This window comes from Silene latifolia, chromosome 6, assembly GCF_048544455.1.
Source record: "Silene latifolia isolate original U9 population chromosome 6, ASM4854445v1, whole genome shotgun sequence".
In the NCBI taxonomy this organism is placed as follows: domain Eukaryota; kingdom Viridiplantae; phylum Streptophyta; class Magnoliopsida; order Caryophyllales; family Caryophyllaceae; genus Silene; species Silene latifolia.
In genome coordinates, this window is record NC_133531.1 from 3,917,759 (window position 1) to 3,938,530 (window position 20,772).

At 44.5% G+C, this 20,772-nt stretch overlaps 1 protein-coding gene across 1 annotated transcript; it reads left to right on the forward strand.

Moving 5' to 3' along the window:
• The first annotated feature begins 1,565 nt into the window (after window positions 1-1,565).
• Window positions 1,566-19,175, forward strand: LOC141658481 (agamous-like MADS-box protein MADS3). Its single transcript, XM_074465425.1, has 6 exons — window positions 1,566-1,853; window positions 12,273-12,366; window positions 12,753-12,814; window positions 12,981-13,080; window positions 13,267-13,472; window positions 18,806-19,175. Exons 1-6 carry the CDS (start codon window positions 1,672-1,674, stop codon window positions 18,939-18,941), a joined length of 780 nt encoding a protein of 259 aa, XP_074321526.1. The 5' UTR covers window positions 1,566-1,671; the 3' UTR covers window positions 18,942-19,175.
• The last annotated feature ends 1,597 nt before the right edge of the window (window positions 19,176-20,772 follow it).

The following is a 20,772-nucleotide window of genomic DNA, read 5'->3' on the forward strand; positions in this document are numbered from 1 at the left end:
CCAACTATTATTAAATTATTTGTGGATAATAATCAATTTGCAACAATAAATATTCGGGTAGGGTTATATTGTGTCGGATCAATTCGGGTGGGTCAAGTTCGAATGTCGGGTCGGGTTATTCGGGCGAGTTGTTCGATTCGGGTCAATTTTACCAGGTCTAATATATCGTACACGTTTTGGGGTAGTAATATTAATTATAGTTTGTAGTTTTTTTTTGTTTTTTTGAAAAACATGTGCATAGTTACGTTACTGAGTAAAATTTAAAGTTGACCCGAAGAAATTGGATGATTAAGATTTTAAACTCCACAGTTTTTGATACTCGGTTAGGGCAGGTCCCATCATAGATGGATATGGAAATAAGGATATGAGTTTTATTTTACGGGGTACGAGTGTTATGAAATCTATTTTAGCCCCAACTCAATCCAATGATGACACTCCTAGCAAGCACCTTATAATTGAGCATATAGCGAAGTGGTAAAAAATCACTATGTTCATGTGATATACGTGCATTCAATTAAAAAATGTACCATGTAATATCATAATCAAACAAAAAATGAATAAAGCAACAATCACCGGCCCATTTATATAAGTCATTCTTCTAAAAGTCATATCATAAAACTCTTTTATGCAGTTTTATTTTAAAGCGGGTGAAAATCACATGAATGTTTACTGCCACAACTTATATAATACCGTACTACTCTTTATAGTCCGCAAAATTATAATTATAATCCGTAATTAAAATTATAATTGACATTACCTTGTAAAATTAAAAAAAATGTTGAATAACATCTTGTAGATGAACGTACCACCACTAGTGCACCACAATTTCACATTAAAGAATCTTACTATATCTCCACATACACACACTAGAGGCACAAATATTATCCTACAACTGGTTGTATAAAAGCTATGTACAACCGTGTCAAAGTTATTGAGCTTTCACACAAAATTGTTGAGTTATTTTACAAGTTATTGAGCTATTTTACGAAGTTATTGAGCTTAATAATTATTCTGTTAAGCTCAACAACTTTGTATCATAACTCGATAATTTTGTTAATAGAGCTCGACAACTTTGTAACAAAGCTCCACAACAATGAATAAGTTGTATATACAACCGGTTGTATAATACATTAACTGCACTAGAGGTGCACATATAACACATATTACAAAACTAACGACTTATTAGTATTGGAACACCATATGAAACCAAATTAATGCCAATTGCTTCATTTGTTAGTTGTTACAAAGATTTGGTGCAATCACATACATGAGATTCCATGTTTTCATGTTATTTGTAGAGTGGATTACTATAAACGCGTTATGAATTATTGTGAAACTGTCTGTCAGGAGACTTACCCAACACGTTATTACGTCTTAAACAGAATAATCCGATAACTCTCTATTACGCGTTAAGTTTTTTATACATGCATATTAAGCAAAAGCAACCACCACACCACACTACTCTTGAAAAAGGCCAAATAAAATTAAGAATATATACAAAGGTTATTGCTAAATTTGGGAAAAGTTTCTTCACCCACTAAAGTTGCTATATAGACTAAAAATGATGCACATAGTATTAGCTCCAAAAAACAATCCAAAAATTTCATAGTATTGTTTTCTCTTCTTCATTTTTCTCCAAAAAAATTTCAAGAGCAAATAATAAAGGGTAATATGGGAAGAGGAAAAGTGAAACTTATGTTAATACCGAACAAAATTAGTAGACAAGTGACATTCACTAAGCGTAGGAATGGTCTCATCAAGAAAGCTTATGAGCTCTCCGTTCTTTGTGATGCCGAAATTGCCCTCATCGTCTTCTCGTCTCGTGGAAAGCTCTATGAATTTAGCAGTCTTGGGTAAATACATTTTATTTCTACATTTTATCTATTTTTTGTATAGTATTTTTTTGGTGAATTAAAAAAAAATGAAGAACAAAGGAATGATTTGTTTTTATAAAAATTAGGGTTACTTAGTAATACAAATGGCTGACTGACATGTGGGAGATCTAGGGTTTTTTTTTTCATCAACTTCTCATTTCATTTTGTTTTACAAATTACAAATAAAACCGTTTTACATTGTGAGATGATCATTTTATTACTCCGTATTAGTTAAACATTCTTTTAATATTATCAATATATAAGTGTTGTTTTTATGTATATAAAATGATAATCATCTCATACTGTAAGATGTTATTATACAATAATTATTACTATTACTGCATTTATTCAACTAAAATAATTTTTTTTTCATCTTCCATTTTGAATTTCCTGCAATTATATTTGCAATTTTTTCTCAAATTATATTGTCTGTAGCTGGAATTGTTTCTTTTGTTGTTACTTGTTAAGTTGTTAGCTTCTATTTTTATGCTTGGGCTCTTGGAGATAAAATTATTGCTGAAATTAATGTTTCACAAAAAATACAGTAATAGTAATTTTATTTTTTCAGTGTAGTAATTATGAATGTGCAATAATTAGAGGAATTTATATTTACATTTGTGTCAGAAAGATTTTCTAGGATTTTTCTTTTACAATGTCTCATCAATTTTCCATAAATGATTGTTGTTTTTCTCCAACAATTACTTTGCTTGTTTGGCCTGTTTCAAATTTGTAATAATAATGATATCTCATTTGTGGCAGTGAAAATGTGAACATTTTACGATAAAAAAATGACCATTATATGATAAATAAGAATTTCTGGATGGTTAGTTTTACTCCGTCACAATTTTAATTTGAGTGTCATAAGAGAGACAACCTGATCTTGCATCTATATTCATTTGAATATTTGTAGCAACTTTTTTTGTTTTAATTTAAACAATTTTTAGTCCCTCATCTAATAAGTTAATTAAGGGTTACAACCTACACATAACGAACTAATCACAATCATTGATCATTAGGAGTCTAGGATATGAAATAATTTATTAATTAGGTGTTAATCAATAATCATCCACTTAACTTTTTGTTCCGGGTGTAATTCCAGAGCAGTTATTTGTTACCACCCGTGCTTGTAGAATGACGTCTTTGGCTGAATCCTCCTTTCGGTCTCCTGAAACAGTGAACAAACTGAGGGCTCGGCTTTGGACCGAGCGAACTCACTCCGACGCTCAAGTCAGTAAACTTAGAGAGATAAGTTGTTGTTACTTGGCGAAGTATATTTTGTAGAGAGATAAGGAAGATATTACCAGATGAATAGTGATTCTTAGGTTAAATTGTGGATCCTTTCCTCAATGAGGGTTGAGGAGTATTTATAGACTTTCACCTTTTGTCACGTAGTGGCCAAGTGGCTAGCAGGTGGAAAGACTGATCTACCCTCGGCCGAAGGACCCATGGCAGGCCGGCGGGCCCTGTTGACTCGCCGCCGAGGGGTCTTGGATATGAGTTCGCGGATGTGTGCCCCGGCTGGCTAGTTGCCCCAGCCGGGACCCAAGAGACAGGCCGACAGGCTGCGTCGGTTAGGCTGTCTAAGCCGTTGACTTGCTGTGGATATCTTTGACCTTGCTCAATATGTTGACTTGGTCAGCGGGTGCAGAATATGCCCCATCAATTTGCCCCCAGCGTAGTCTATGCCGTGGTATGGGCTCCGATGTATGTTGAGCGTGTATTCTTCGCAAGTAAAAATTTTCTGCCCCGACTTCTTCTACCTCGGCTTGGTTCTGCTTAGGCCGTACCATATCCCCCCTCCACATGGATGTGTAAAGGGTATCCGATGTGGAAAAGAAAGTGACGCTGGCCGAGACCAGGGTTGAGAGTGCCGGTTGTTTTTGATTGCCCCCCGGCCGGTGCTACCTAGCTTGGCTGATTATGTGGCCGGCGGAGAACAGAGACTTAGGAATTTGTTGAGGAAGATGAATAGGCAGAGAGATATGAAGGGGCGTGTTGAAGACGCTTGGTCACTGTTGCATTGATTGACGTTCAACTGTTGCAACGATTGACATTCCGTGGTTGCATGTCTGACACGTGTCTTTTTCGCTGATTGGTTGACGTTCATGGCTGTGCCCTGATTGGTCCTTCTTCATGGGCTTTCCCCTATAAATAGGGCAGTTAGTCCCTGAAATTGGCCACCAATTTCATTTTCTCTAAAATTTTCTTCTCTTTAAACTTTCAAGGGCTTCTTTCTCTTCTAATCTTCAGAGTCGTTACTTCGGCTAGTGCTTTTCTTCAAGGTAAACAAACAAATTTTTCTCAACTTTTTAACTTGTAAGTCTTGTTGTAAACATGTCTTCTTCTGATGCCGGTCCTAGTAACCGTGCGCCGGGGGGTTCCCCGTCGCGTCTTGATGAGGAGGAGATACTAGACGCCGTCCCGATAAGGTCTGGGGGCCCTAGGTCTCCTTCTCCCGAAGTCGATCTAAAAGCTTTGGAGGATTGGGAGGATGATGATGATGTTGATGATGACGGTGATGATGCTTAAAGGGCTTATCCTAATGAGGGGAGGCAGTACGTCATGGATCACGGCGAGGCCTGTAAGGTCCGCCTTGACCGTGCTTCGACCCATAAGTTCGCCAGTTGTTCCGGCGAGACATTTTTCGAGGGCCATTTCTACTTCGGCAGGGGGTACAAAATTGTTATCCCTGAGGAGGGTCAGACCGTCTGTTGCCCTCCACCGGTTGCACCACCGGCGTATACATCCCGCACCGGAGTACGGGCTCCGGTTTCCGCTGAATGATTACGTTATGGCCATCATTAGAGCCATGAACGTCGCCGTGGCCCAACTGCACCCGTTGGCTATTAGGACCATAGTCGGCTTTGTATGGCTCTGTCTCTTCAAGGGGGAAGTCCCAACGGTTAATTTATTCCGTCGGTTTCACCACCTTCGGCCGTCGTTTGCTGGTCGCGTCGGATGGTACAGCGTGCAAATGGAGCCGGGTTACGTCTCCGTTGATAAGCTTTCTTCCTGCAAAGACTGGAACGATCGGTGGGTGTACGTTGAGGTGCCGGATGACTATCCGCTGCCCCGGTCCTTCCAGCACCAAGTTAATTTGCGGTGCGAGACTAAGGCGGAGCATGACAAATGGGTCACCCGGAAAAAGCTTAAGATGGACGTCAGCAAGGTCCCTCTTAATGCGGATGAGAAGTTGGCGATGAGGCTTTTTGAGGCGGACAAGAGTGGGGTGCCGAAAAGATGTATTCCCCCAACGCAGATCATTCTTCAGGATGAGCTACTCTGCCATGTCGGCCTCATACCGGCCCTAGCGCAGAGTGAGTGGGGTCGGTGTGAGGCCCATCTCTGCTCTCAATGTTTCTGTTTCTTGAATTTTGATTTATTTCTTCTACTTAACTCTTGCTTTGTTTCCTTTGCAGACCACTTTGGACCGGACCTGTCTGAGGATATACTCCGGAGAATGGGGCTGCACAAGGATAAGATCGTTGCTGATTTGCATCCTAAGGCTCTAGCCCGTGATCGCAGAACGTCGCCGAATGATCTCATGGATCAGCAGCTGAAAGGCTTGAATGTGGAGGCGGCCCAGGCGAAGGTTGTTAGTAACATGCCGCGCCGAACGCGGAAAACAAAGTCTTCGGCGGCGACGGCGTCGACATCCGTTCCACCTCCCATCCCTTCAGTCCAGAAGGAGACGGTGGTGATCGTTGACATTACCAATGGGGGGGACTCCGATGCGGAGGGATCTCCCCTTGTCCGTAAGAGGAAAGAGCCTGCCCCTGCCGCTAATGCTTTCCGCTGCCGCTCTGCTCTGCTGCGCGGCAAGGAAATGCGTCCTCCGCCCAAGAAGGCCAAGCATGGTATAGATCTATCCTGTGGCTCAGACTTAGCCGGTTCATTAGGCGTTCCTGATGACGGGCTCTCCGGTATGTCCATGTATATTGACACGGATGCTTTAATTGAATTTTTTGTAGATCAACCGCTGCCGTCTACCGGTCACACTATTGAACGGCGTGCCGAGGAGAAAACTGCGCAGGCAAGTGGTCAAGACGCCACCGTTGTCACCTCCTTCCCGAAGCCTACCCCCCTCCAGATTAAGTCGGAGGGCCTAAGTTTGATCAGGTTACTGGCGAAGTGGGCTGATACGGCCGGTGCTCATATTGTGGAGCAAGAGAAGACCATGGCTGAAGCTGCCCCACAGCTCGAGCGGCTAAGGCTTGAACTCGACGCAGCGAACAAGGAGGCTAAGAGGGCCAAGGCTGAGGCTGAAGAGGCAGTCCGTGCTGAGAGAAAACTCAGGGAGGACGCTGAAAAGGAGGTCCTTGCTGAGAGAGCCAAGGCCGAGGCTGCGGCGGCTGAAGCTGCTAAGCTGCTGGAGGGGCGTGACCTTGTTCAGAAGCACGCCGACCTTTACCGTACGCAGAGGGACGAATGGAGGGGCATGTTTCAGGCCCAGGGGAAGGTGGTTCGGAATAAGGATGCTATCATCACCCAAAGGGAGGAGGACATTGAGACGCTCCAAACCGCTATCCTCCCTAACATGTGCGCCCAATACCGGGACCTGGCCGAAAAAGCTGCCAGGGAAGTGATTGGGGAGCTCTTCCCCCTTAATGGCTCCTTTCCGTGGGACAAATTTGACGAGTTGTTTGATGACAAGCTCGAAGCTAAGGAGAAAGCCGCGTAGGAGAAAGCCAAGGAGGAGGTAAGGGTGAAGAAGGAGGAGGAGGTGGCCGCGGAGAAGGCAGCCCTCGCTGAGAAGACTAAGGCGGCCAAGGAGGAAGCCGAGAGGATGAAGGCAGCTGAGGCTGCTGAAGCTGAGGCTGAGGCTGCTAAGAAAGTTGGGGCTGAGGCTGCTGAGGCTGAGGCTGCCAAGACAGCTTCTGGGTCGCCCATCAAAGATGATGCTGCTAACGCTGCTGATGGCAAGCAGCAACAGGCATAGGGAGACGGGCGGTCGTCACCAGGCTCACCCGGCGTCTCGGATAGCTTCAGCTGTTTGGGAGCCAATTATTAAGCCTTTCCTCCCTGCCATCTTTTGGCGCTTCAAATGATATGTCTGTAACCTTTTACTTTTCTTTTCCTTGTATTTTGTACAACTTTGGTAGGTTGTGTTTTGGCTTATCCCTATGGGGACGGCCGTCGTCTGTATTCTCCTCACTTGTAACATGTTATCATTTTTAATAAGAGTTTGCTTATTTTGCCTCTGGCTTGGCCAAGGTCTTTTCTTGTCTTCGCCCCGAGTTGTCTTCTTACGTTATTAATTGAGCGCTTCTTTTGTTTCCGCCTCGGCCTGGCCGAGGCGATCTAAGTGCGTATCTCAACTGTGTTTAACGCTTCTAAGGCATGTTGATCGCTTTCGCGAGTATCAACTGCGCTGGTAATGACTGTCGTGACGTCTGCTTCCGGATGGTGACTGCCGTGGCGTCTACCTCTTGGAGTGACTGCCGTGGCGTCAACCTCTTGGGGTGACTGCCGTGGCGTCTACTTCTTGGGGTGATCGCTGCGTGGCGTCTATTTCTTGGAGTGATTTGCGCGGCGTCTACCTCTGGGGGTGATCGCCGTGGCGTCTACTTCTTGGGGTGATCGCTGTAGTGGCGTCTATTTTCTTGATGATGATCGCCGTGGCGTCTACCTCTTGAAGTGAGCGCCATGGCGTCTATCTCTTGGGGTGACTGCCGTGGCGTCTACTTCTTGGGGTGACTGCCGTGACGTCTGCTTCTTGATAGTGATTATGGGGGGAAATGAACACTTTGATGGAAAACTTGGACGATTCTTCATTAGATATAAACATGCGCCGGGGTGCCCACAGTTGTCTTGGGCACCTCCGCCGCTATACAAAGTTTTTCCCGAGATTGTCAGTGTCCTAATGGCTCATCAAAGGCACACCCTCCATGTCGTCGGCCGGTATGTACCCACCTTATTTCTTCAACCACTTTGTAGGGAACTTCCCGATTAGCCGTCGATTTGCATCCATGAGGTCGCCCTCCGTTGTAAGGATGGGCTTTTCCCCTTCTCTCGACTTCTTTGCCACTTTGAGGATTGCATGTTGCATCCTCCGGCAGATATCCGGGACGTTGACCACCTCGTCCTTCTCGTCCTTGGAGACGAGCTTATGCGCTTCCCCACGGTCCGAGACATACATCGTGTCAGGGCCCGGATGGACATCACTGCGTCGGCCTCGCTCAGAGTGACTTGGCCTATGAGAATGTTGTAGGCGGACGAGCCGTCAATGACCACGAACTCAGCTAGGACATTCTTAGCCGCATCCCCCTCGCCGAACATCACTGGCAGTCTGATCGACCCCAGGGGCACCAGGCCGGCCCCGGAAAAACTGTACAACGGATTGGTGCAGGGGCTCAAGTCTTCAACCTTCAGACCGAGGTTGAGAAAGCACTCCCTGAACATGATGTACGTGTAGGCGCCTGTGTCAATCAGACACCTCTTGACCAGGTGGTTGGATATGTCCAAGTGGACTACATGTGGGTCGCTGTGAGGGGCGATGACTCCCTCGTAGTCCTTCTTCCCAATAGTCATGTCGGGGATGTTGGAAGCGGGGACCGCTGTTTTGGGCACAAAGTTGATGGCCTGATACAGCTCGTTCAGGTGCCGTTTGTGCCCATGAGCGGACCCACCGTTCTCGTTGCCCCCGATGACAACATGGATCACTCCTATCCGTTCAAAGACGGATTTCTTATTTGAACCGTCGGCATCAGTCTTTTGGCCTTTGGCAACATACTTGCCGAGGCTCCCCTTCCGGATCAGCTCTTCAATGGCATTCTTCAGATGCCGGCAGTTGTCAGTAAGGTGACCGGTGTGGCCGTGGTACTCACAGTACTGGCTCGTGTCACCGTCCCCCTTCGGCTTTGGGGGCCTTTCCCACTTCTGGCCCTCGTTCTTGCTCAGGGCGAAGACCTCGGCGGCAGATACGACCAGGGGGGTGTGATCATTGAACCGTTTCTGGTAGTACGATCCTGAACTCCCCCCGGCGCCCGCCGAGTTCTGTTTCCTGGCAGATCTGTCAGACCGTGACCTATTATTGTCACGGCGTCCTTCGTCCGGGTTGTCCTCCCGGCGGCTCTTTCTCTCTGAGTGCCCGGCCTCGCTGGGGCCTACCCAGGTTTTGTGGTAGTCCTCCACCTTTATGGCTTGGTCGGCCATCTTCCTGGCGGAGTCTAAGTTTAGGCCGCCGCACTTGATGAGCTCATTTTTTAAGTCTCCTCTCGGGAGGCCTTTCATCAGCGCGAAGGCCGCCAGTTCGCTGTTCAGCTCACGAATCTGCTGAACCTTGGCGTCGAACCTCTTCACATAACTCCGGAGAGACTCGCCTTTCTCCTGTCTGATAGTCAGGAGGTCCGATGTCTCAACGGCCCTCCTCTTATTGCAAGAATACTGGGCTAAAAATATGTCCCTTAGGTCGGCGTAACAGTATACCGACCCATCGGGTAGCCCCTTCTACCAACTTTGTGCCATCCCATGCAGAGTCGTAGGGAAGACTCGGCACCAAACCTCATCAGGTTGCTCCCAAACCGACATATAAGACTCGAAAGCCTCGGTGTGGTCGGTTGGGTCGCCTTCTCCTTTGTATGCAATGGGTGGAAACTTCAGCTTAGTCGGCACCGGGGTCTCTAGGACGTAGGCGTTGAGGGGCTGTCTGACCACGTGTCGAACGGCACGCGGCGATCGGCTCCTCGCATCCCTAGTCCGGCTCCTCTCCCAGTGGCGGGAAGGGCTTCTTCTCCGACTCTGGTGAGTCGGGCTTCTTCTCCGACTCTGGTGAGTCGGACTTCTTTCACTCCTCTGGGGCATGCCTCGTCGGTGTTGCGGCGACACCGTCCTCCCGCGAGTGCGGGAAGGACTCAGGTCTACCACTAGCACTTTGGGCTCCCCAGGCGTCTTGACAGGCCGACTTCCTCCAAAGGCTCGTTCAAGTCTCTTGGAGTCACATTCTGGGCCCTGGTCTCCTGGACGGGTTCCGCCGCTCTTGTCGGTGTGACAGTGTGAGCCGGCGTTGTAACACCCCCGCACACCAGAACGCCTTACCAAGGACCATTCCAGTGTATGACAGTGTCACCATCTCGGTTTCCCGAGGAAGTTGATCAAATTAGACAATACAAGAACAATGTTATATTATTAGATTATCTATTACAATACCATTCTATTCAAGATCACTAATATAAAGTACAATTACAAAACTTGTGATTCTACATCTCTAGACCAGAAGCGTGGTGACTCGATCCCTCCAAACCTAGCAGCCGTACTCAACAATACCGCTAAAACAATCGCTCACCATCCCGAATGGATCACCGCAGATACCACAAAACAACACGGGGTCAGCACTGACTAATCAAATATAAGATAAGGCAATAAAGTAACCAGCTGATCATCCACTATCCCAAACTCACCACCTCGTACAAACACCGACTACACACGAAGTGTGTAGCCCTGCCAGATTACCCATCGCAACAGGTAATCCTCGCCGCCGATGGTGACCGCAGTCCATCCCCACCTAGTCCCGGCTCATCAACGAGCGACTAACGTCCCGTCCCTTAATGTGCACATCCCCTCCCGTGGCGGGTTCCACGGAGGGCGAACTAGGGTGTGAAGCCACTCCCGCAAGTGACTCCACCACAATCCCAAACACAGCATCGCAGCTGTCACTTGACAACGCCATCACTACCACAACCACTATACTCCGATGATCAGCGGATAACAATGAATCGCAATGCAATCATAAACTCAAATCAATTAACAAAGAGGTCGAGTAGGAAAACCCTACCTCATAGCAAAGCATGAAAGAACTCCATTTATAGCCACGCACGACTCCATTAAGCACCCTAACAATAATAACCATGTCCTATTACACGACTATACTCAAAGAATCAATCGAAAGGACACAAGGCAGAAACTTACCTAACCTTACTCATCGATGACCACATAGACAACCACCACCTACGTCATCCTTGCTTCGCGAATCCCGACATTCTCATGGTAGGGGTTTAGGCTAACTTCTTTAAGGTATGAAACTATGGAGTGATAGAGGAGGGAGATGGTTTAGGGTTAGAGAAAGAGAAACTGTCGAGGAAATGAGGAAATAGAAATGAATCTCGCGAACTCACATTTATAATAACGCATCGACAGCAACCATACTCGGTCGAGTATAGTGACACTCGGCCGAGTAGACTCCACTCGGTCGAGTATTGGTAATACTCGGCCGAGTGGTCTCCGCTAGGTCGAGTGACAAACCCATATGTCTCCTATTACAAGTCTGATCCTACACCACTCATCCCTAAGGTCGGTTTGGTCAACAAGATCGGTCGACAACGTTCCTAAAGATCCTGGGTGTTACAGGCGTACTACTAATTAGGTCCAGGAGTAGCTTCAGTTTTGCTGCATCAATCACATGTCCCATGATGGTGACCTGGTCGACGGGCAGCGGCGTATCTGGTACTATTGGCATCCCGTACTCCGGTTGAATTACCCGGCCGGTGGAGGGCTGCGCAACTCCAGAATTGTGGACGGTATCATCTTGGCAGAATTCGGTTTCGTCAGTCACGAATACCTCTTGTTGTTTTGACATCTTCTTAGCTTTTTAGGTGGGTTTTTGTTTTTTTGTTTGGGAATGAATGTGACTAGCTTCTAATATCTTTTCCCCACAGACGGCGCCAATTGTTCCGGGTGTAATTCCAGAGCAGTTATTTGTTACCACCCGTGCTTGTAGAATGACGTCTTTGGCTGAATCCTTCTTTCGGTCTCCTGAAACAGTGAACAAACTGAGGGCTCGGCTTTGGACCGAGCGAACTCACTCCGACGCTCAAGTCAGTAAACTTAGAGAGATAAGTTGTTGTTACTTGGCGAAGTATATTTTGTAGAGAGATAAGGAAGATATTACCAGATGAATAATGATTCTTAGGTTAAATTGTGGATCCTTTTCTCAATGAGGGTTGATGAGTATTTATAGACTTTCACCTTTTGTCACGTAGTGGCCAAGTGGCTAGCAGGTGGAAAGACTGATCTACCCTCGGCCGAGGGACCCATGGCAGGCCGGCGGGCCCTGTTGACTCGCCGCCGAGGGGTCTTGGATACGAGTTCGCGGATGTGTGCCCCGGCTGGCTAGTTGCCCCGGCCGGGACCCAAGAGACAGGCCGACAGGATGCGTCGGTTAGGCTGTCTAAGCCGTTGACTTGCTGTGGATATCTTTGACCTTGCTCAATATGTTGACTTGGTCAGCGGGTGCAGAATATGCCCCATCACTTTTAATTATCAGCTTGAACTTTTGATTGACACGTATTTTTATTGTTTTAAGCAATCCCTAATCACGTAAAAATGTGGTTCATCATATAGATTGGGAAAAATTAACATTGTTAGTAGTATCATGATTAACATTGTTATTTAATCGTGCAGTTCTGTTCCAAAAACAATAGATCGTTACATCCAAGCTAGCAATGTTAATTTGAATCAACCGGATCACCCATCTATTTTTGTTGCCCAGACTCAGGTTTGAATGAATTCGTACTTTCTTCTTTTTTCTCAAGATGAAATTCATAATTATTTTGTGAGGTGATATAGCTTCATGTAAATTATGTAAGCTTAATATAATATTTTATCGTACCTAAAATTTCTTAGCCTAATAATTAAAAATATATATAGTAAATATTGATCCCAAGTTCGAATCTCTCAACCTCCATATCTTACAACGTCCATGCATGTAGCTCTCTTTACATGTTGATTGGCTTCTTAACTTTTTTTTAATCATAATTTTCTAGGCAACTAATTTAATTTCCAAAAGATTAGTATCCTAAATATTTTGTTATAGTTACATTCATGTTTTTGAAACAATAACCTCAGATTAATTATCATATCTTATACCATGCATATATGCAGAGTTGGTACCAAGAAATGGAACACTTGAAGTCAAAATGTCAATCTCTTAAAAAACCCCAAAGGTAGTTTCCAATTTGAGATGTTCAATATAGAATTAGACCGGGCTTATTAAACCGTCTTACAGTATGAGACGATTCTCTTATTGATTAAACACTCATTTATTACTATCAATAAATTAAATGAGTATTGGTGGTTTAGTAATAATTAGCCTTTTTATTAATGGTTTAGGAATATGTATGGAGAAGAACTTGAAGGTTTAAATTTGAATGAGTTGCAAAACCTTGAGAAGCAAGTTGATGGAGCTCTAGCTCGAGTCAGGCAAAGAAAGGTGGTGTATACAATCTCCGTATTTTTAATCAGTTAGTCTCTTGTAATCCGTTTATATATAAAAAGTAATAAAATAAAAGCAGAAGACAGTAACCAAAACATACATATTTTATACTATAATTTTAATTTTTTAAAATAATTTAGGATTGTCCTACACAAATATTTTATACCTTGTTTGATTAAATAGGAGCATCATCACAAGCTTAATGATTTGAACAAGGAATTGGAGTTTAAGGTAGAAGACCATGGACATTTTTTTAGGCCAATAAGCGATTCAAGTCATTCAACTACAGGATACATCCCATTTATGCTTCCTTCTCAATCTGCTGCCTTTGATTCCGACTCTGCTATGTTTCAGTTCGGTCACAAACCTCAATTCGAACCCGAAACCGGGTAAGTATATACTCACTCCACCTATTATCCTAACATTCAAACAAGTTATATTTGTACTAGGAACGATGTACAAGAGCATTGTATAACCATAACAATTCTAAATGAATATTTGTGTATTTTTTCCGAGTGTTTATAATTTTTCATTTATATTTTAATATTTTGATGTCAAACATTAAAATCTGATTGAGCTTACATATACTGTTGTTAAGGATTGAATCCCTTGATTAGGGTTAGGTTTCTCATTAATTATATATAGTTAGTGTACAAACTATCTTAGCTATAATTAGGGGATACACTTACCTAATTTACAAGATACTAGCTAACTAATAGGAAGATATTATGCTAACTAATATTTACATAATATACACTAACTAACACGCCCCCGCAGTTGGAACGGGAGGAGAACGAACGCTCAAACTGGAGCAAAAACGGGTGAACAGAGGACGTGGAAGACCTTTTGTAAAAATGTCCGCGTATTGGTATTCGACTGGTATATGTAAAACGCGAACTTCGCCCAGCTTTACTTTGTCCCGAACAAAGTGAATGTCTAGTTCCACGTGCTTAGTGCGTTGGTGCTGAACTGGGTTGCCGGATAAATAAACCGCGGAAACATTATCGCAAAACACAATAGTGGACCGTTGGATTGGAACATTCAGCTCAAGTAATAAATTTCGTATCCAACTAGTCTCGGCAACAGTATTGGCCACGCCGCGATATTCGGCCTCGGCACTTGATCGGGAAATAGTGGCCTGACGCTTAGACGACCATGAAATAAGATTGTCACCCAAAAATACACAATAGCCGGACGTTGACCGTCGTGAGTCAGGGCACCCACCCCAGTCGGCATCGGAGTAAGCAGTAAGGTTCAGTGACCGAGATGGGGAGATGATGATGCCGTGACCAGTTGTGCCCTGTAGATAGCGAAGAATTCGCTTAAGGAAATGAAGATGCGGGGCACGAGGATCATGCATAAAAAGACATACTTGTTGCACGGCATAGGAGATATCGGGCCTTGTAAATGTAAGATATTGTAAAGCACCTGCAAGGCTGCGATATAAAGTGGGATCGTCAATAGGTGGACCGGAATTGGCACTGAGTTTGGAGCCGGGATCCACGGGAGTATGGCTGGGCTTGCATGAGCTCATTTTGGCTCGGTTAATAATGTCACGGGCATATTGCTCTTGGGATAGAAAAAGACCAGCTTTGGAACGAGTTACCTTAATGCCAAGAAAGTGATGAAGAGTTCCAAGATCCGTCATTGCAAATTCCCGAGATAATGTAGCGATAATGGACCGTATAAGAGTTGCACTCGAGGCGGTAAGAACAATGTCATCGACATATAGTAGTAAATATGCAGTGCCCGTGTTCGATTTGTATATGAATAAGGACGGGTCACATCGACTACTGATAAAGCCCTGGGAAATAATAAACGTAGCAAATCGATGATACCATGCCCGAGGGGCCTGTTTTAGGCCGTATAAAGATTTCCGAAGCTTGCACACATGATTCGGGGCAGAGGGATCAACAAACCCGGGCGGTTGATGCATATAAACTGTTTCTTCCAAGTCACCATGTAAAAAAGCATTCTTGACATCAAGTTGATTAATAGGCCATGACCTGGATACAGCTAGACTCAAAATAGTGCGAATCGTCGTTGGTTTGACAACCGGGCTAAAAGTTTCATCACAATCAATACCGACCTGTTGTGTCTTACCATTGACGACGAGCCTTGCCTTATAGCGCTGTAGTGTGCCATCTGCATGAAATTTATGACGATACAACCAAAGACAGCGAATAATAGATGCATCATTAGGTTTCGGGACCAAATCCCATGTATGATTGTCCTTTAATGCGGTAAATTCGTCAGTCATAGCACGTTTCCAGTTGGGGTCAGCTAGGGCGAGGGTAGGGGACTTGGGTAATGGGGATATGGAGGATGTCGAGGTGAGAGCTTTAGGCTTAAAGATGCCGTTCATTGCTCGGGTAGACATAGAGTGAGTGGGTATGGGGTTTTGACGTGGTGGAGGGGGAGGTGGAGGTGGAGGTGGAGATGGAGAGAGGGAGGCGGAAGCTGTTGGTGGGGAGGAGGAGCTGCTGGAAGGGGTAGTAACGGGTGGATTAGGAGTAGTGGGTTCAGTGGTTGGAGAGGGTGTACGGGTTGGGGTAGGGGATGGCGGGTTGGAGGCAGGGGGGATGGGTTAGGGTCAGGAGTGTCGGGGGGGTTGTTGGGTTGGGCTGGTGTGCAAAACTGGTCAAGGATGAGGGGGTTTAGGTGGTCCGAGGTGGGGTCAAGGAAGTGATAGGAATTGGGTTTGGGGCAAGGGACAGATGCATAGGGAAAAACCGATTCCGCGAAAGTGACATGACGGGAGATGTAGACACGACCAGAGGACATATCAAGACAACGATAGCCCCGTTGATTTGGGGGGTACCCAAGGAAAACACATTGGAGGGACTTAGGGGCGAGTTTGTGTGGGCGAGTGGCGGAAATGTTCGGGTAACAAGCACACCCGAAGACTCGAAGGTGGTCATATGACGGGTTTTTAAGGTAGAGGATGGATGTGGGAGTTCGAAATTTGAGAGTGGAGGTCGGAAGAATGTTATGAAGGTGTGTGGCGGTATGAAGAGCATCGACCCATAAATTTGGAGGTAGAGAGGCATTTTGGAGGAGGACAAGGACAATGTCATTGAGACGACGAATCATTCTTTCGGACTTTCCATTTTGAGGGGAGGTTTATGGACACGAGAATCGAAACACAAGTCCATTTTTGTTGGCAAAATCGGTGAAGGCTGCATTGTCAAACTCACGACCCATATCACATTGGAATGACTTAATTTTTGTGTGGAATTGAGTGAATACAAAACTAGCAAATTGTGTGAATTTATCGAAGACTTGTGATTTAAATTTGAGCGGATAAACCCATACAAATTGAGAGAAATTGTCGATTAAGACCATGTAGTATTTAAAGCCAGTTTTACTTAATAAAGGGGATGTCCAAAGATCACAATGAATGATATCAAAAGGAGCTAATGAATGCGAAGTGGAATCATAAAATGGAAGACGTTTGTGTTTACTTATTTGACACGACGGGCATAAATTGAAATCATGAGTCTTATTACAAGAAATACGACGCTGAGAACTTAAAAGACTTAAAATTGATGACCCGGGGTGACCAAGACGGGAATGCCAAACATCTTGACCGTGAGTAATGAGAGCTTGAGGCGACTTGGACGGACTCGAGGAAGGGTGTGTAGACACGGGATAAAGTTCTCCGTCACTGTCACTCCGCATAATCAGTTTCCCAGTCGGAATATCCTTCACAGAAAAGCCAAAAGGGTCAAATTCGACACTAACATTATTATCTTTGGTAAATTGTCTGACGGAAATTAAATTCTTTATAATGTTAGGGGTATGGAGAATGTGTCGTAAATGCAAGGTACGGGAATTTGTGGTTAGGGTCGAGGTACCCGAGCCTAAAACTGGAATGCTATTCCCGTTTCCGACATAAATCGAACGAATTTTACTCGTATTAAGAGGATTAGCAATCATACCTGGGTCGGAAGTGAGATGAGATGATGCACCCGTATCCATAAACCACGGGTCAGCCTGATGTTGTATGGAGAGTGCTTGGAAAGCCTGACTGAGGTCCGTTGGTTGAGGAGGCTCGGAGTCCAACACATAAGCTTGTCCCTGATTTCGAGGGGCCTGATTTCGTGGGTAGTAAGAGGGAGGCCGAGGGGATTGGGTTGGCCAGGGAACCCAGCCGGGTTGTGTTGGGTAGGGGCAGGGTGGTGGGACCCAAGCAGCGGGCCAGGAGGGTGGTGGTCCCCACTGTTGTGGGTAGGATACGGCCTGAGGAGCCGAGGTGGTGGTGTAGCGAGGTGGGTTATTGTTATTACTATTGTTGCGATTGTTATTATTAGAATTATTATTGTTGCGACGATAACGATTATTATTATTGGAATTATTATTACTATTCTGTCGTGGAGGGGGAGGGGTGGCCTTAGGAGGTTGGTCAGTCCACGAATCAGGGGGGGAGGCGGCAGGAGCAGCCAATGCCGTGGGAGGCTCGTCACGGCCAGATTTACGATGGAGTTCTAATTCAAGCATACTGCGAGCAGTTTCGAAACTAGGCATGGTTTGATTAATATATGATGCGACAGTGTCATATTCATTGGTTAGGCCACGTACCAGTTGAATGACAAGGCGGCGGTCGGAGACGGCGGCGTCGACATCTTTAAGCATCCCGGCCAATTCACGGAGGCGTTGACAGTATGCCTCAAGTGATGGCATGCCTTCGAGACGGAGCGAATGAAATTCGGCCTCGAGAGCGGCAGCACGAGCACCCTTATTATTTGTGAAAATGTTTTCGACCCGCACCCATGCTTCACGGGCAGTAGACTCATCTTCCAAAATGCGAGGGAGGAGCTCGTCACTCATGGTACCATAGATCCATTGCAAGACATGTGCATCGATTTTGACCCAAGTAGCATGCGACTCATCGGTCGTTGGTGGAGCAGGCGTCCCATCGATGTGGGATAGAACGTCATGACCACGAGCATGTAACTTGAAAAGGCGAACCCAAGATGCATATGTAACTTTCGTGTCGTCAAGAACACGAACCTTGTTTTGGATGTTGGTGACCGTAAAAACGGGATGTAGAGGAGATTTTGAGGAATTGGAATGAGAAGAGTCGGCATCAGAGACCATGGTGGCTCGCTATTTTCGAAAAAATAGGGCTGATGGCGACGGCAGGCACAGTGATCGAGGAAGGAGATCGAAATTTCCGTTCTTAGCTCGATACCATGTTAAGGATTGAATCCCTTGATTAGGGTTAGGTTTCTCATTAATTATATATAGTTAGTGTACAAACTATCTTAGCTATAATTAGGGGATACACTTACCTAATTTACAAGATACTAGCTAACTAATAGGAAGATATTATGCTAACTAATATTTACATAATATACACTAACTAACAACTGTATTATTTTTGAATTTCATTACAATTTTTAAGTTCAATATTTTTATAATGAAGCTCAAATCCTTTCAAGTAAAGCTCGTAATTTGTAAGTGTAAGCTCGAGTCATGCTTTATAAAGCTCGAATTCTATACTATACAACTTGTATAACTGGTTATATAATCTACTTACTGATCTTGATCCCACTGATGAATTATGGAGATTAGCAGGGACACTTGCTTTCGCTGGACATTCAGACTTTTTTTTGAGTTTTTTTTTTTTTTTTTTAAATTCACCTTGTGTCATTACGTACTTAATAATATTTGAATGAAATTATTGATAATAAGAGTTTCGGATTGCGGCGATGAACAGGTATCCTAGCCAGTATGCTGTTAAAGTGAATGATGAGGGAGCAGCATCAAGCCAAAGAGGAAGCTTGGCTAATGGTGATGATAGTAGCTTTAACCAGGCAGGCTGGTTGCTTCAGCCTAATCTCTTTGCCTCTTAATTATTAGTAAAGTACCATTTACGGCTGCCAAAAAAAATAAAATAAAATAAATATTAACTATATAAATAATTTTATTTATCAAGTGTTACAAACTATTTATATTTTTCGTTCCAATCGTCCTCATTGTGACTGTAAGGTTCACAATTTTCTTTTTGTGTTCGAGTGTGACGTTAATTGGATTAAGCTCGTGAAATCGAGCTGAGTAGATATGAGAGTTTATAACAATGAATTTAGGTTTATTATCTAAATTTGAATTCTTTATTTCCTTATGTCAACCAAATTAAATATTGTTCAAGGGGAAAATTTTTGGTGTCATTCGGGAGGACTATATTCCTTACACCTAAACCTTTATAATATTTTATTTGGTGAATTGTCTTTAGATATAAGGAGAACGATCCTACCGAAAAACACAAGAATTTTTCATTCAATGGACCCTTCATGGCTGGTGTGTGAGCCAGAATCACAACACCATAGAATGAACAAGGAGTACTACTTTTTGGGCTCGATAAGGCCTTGTAAAAGCAGGCCCACACAATTACAAAATATGCAACAACTCTCCTATAGCATAGGACTGACCCAAAAGGAGAGAAGCCCAAAAATAACACCTCTAAGTTAATTAGTATTCTATTTTTATTTTAACAACACGACATTTTATGATAAAAACTAACATATTTAAATATACAATTTATTAATATAAAATTTTAGGTTATCAAAATAAAATATTTTTTTTACAAGTATATTAAGGACTTTTGGTTATTTGATTAAAAAAAGGGAGCTTTAAGTAATTGTTTGGGTTTTTGGATTATGGGCTGGTCTTATGCTATAAGACAGTCCCATACAATAATTTGTGCAAAATATGATTCCCAATACCATAAATAAGATTATACATTTCTTTAGGAGACACTAGTAAGGTACTATTGTGTTCCGGGTGTAATTCTAGAGCAAGTATTGTTACCACCCGTGGCTTGTAGAATGATGTCTTGAGTTGAGTCCCTCTTGTCTTTATCGCTCCTCTCGGCCTCTCCTGCAACAATGAACGAACTGAGGGCTTGGCTTTGTGCCAAGCGTACTCACTCCGACGCTCAAGTCAGTAAACTTAGAGGGATAAGTTGTTGTTACTTGGCTAAGGATGTATTGTAGAGAGATAAGGGAGATATTACCAGATGAATAGTGATTCTTAGGTTAATTTTCTGGATCCTTTCCTCAATGAAGGTTGAGGAGTATTTATAGACTTTCACCTTTTGTCACGTAGTGGCCAAGTGGCCAAGTGGCTAGCAGGTGGAAAGACCGTTCTACCCTCGGCCGATGGACCCATGGCAGGCCGGCCGAGGGTCTTGGGTATGAGTACGCGGATATGTGTCTCGGCTGTCTGGTTGCCAGGCCGAGACTCAATTGACAGGCCGATGGGTTGCATCGGCTAGACTGTCTAAGTCGTTGACTTTGCTGTGGATATCCTTGACCTTGCTCGATGTGTTGACTTGGTCGGCGGTGCGAGGAATATGCCCCATCAATTTGCCCCGGCCGTAGTCTATGCCGTGGTATGGGCTCCGGATGTATCCGAGCGTATATTCTGCGAAAGTAATTTTGAAACTTTTTCTCAGATCGGCTTCTTCTACCTCGGCCTGGTTCTTATTAGGCCGTACCATATATATCCCCCCTCCGCATGGATGTGTAAAGGGCATCCGATGTGGAAGAGAAAGTGACGCTGGCCGAGACCAGGGTTGAGAGTGCCGGTTGTTTTTGATTGCCCCCAGGCCGGTGCTTCCTAGCTTGGTTGATTTTGTGGCCGGCGGAGAGCAGATACCTAGGAATTTGTTGAGGAAGATGAATA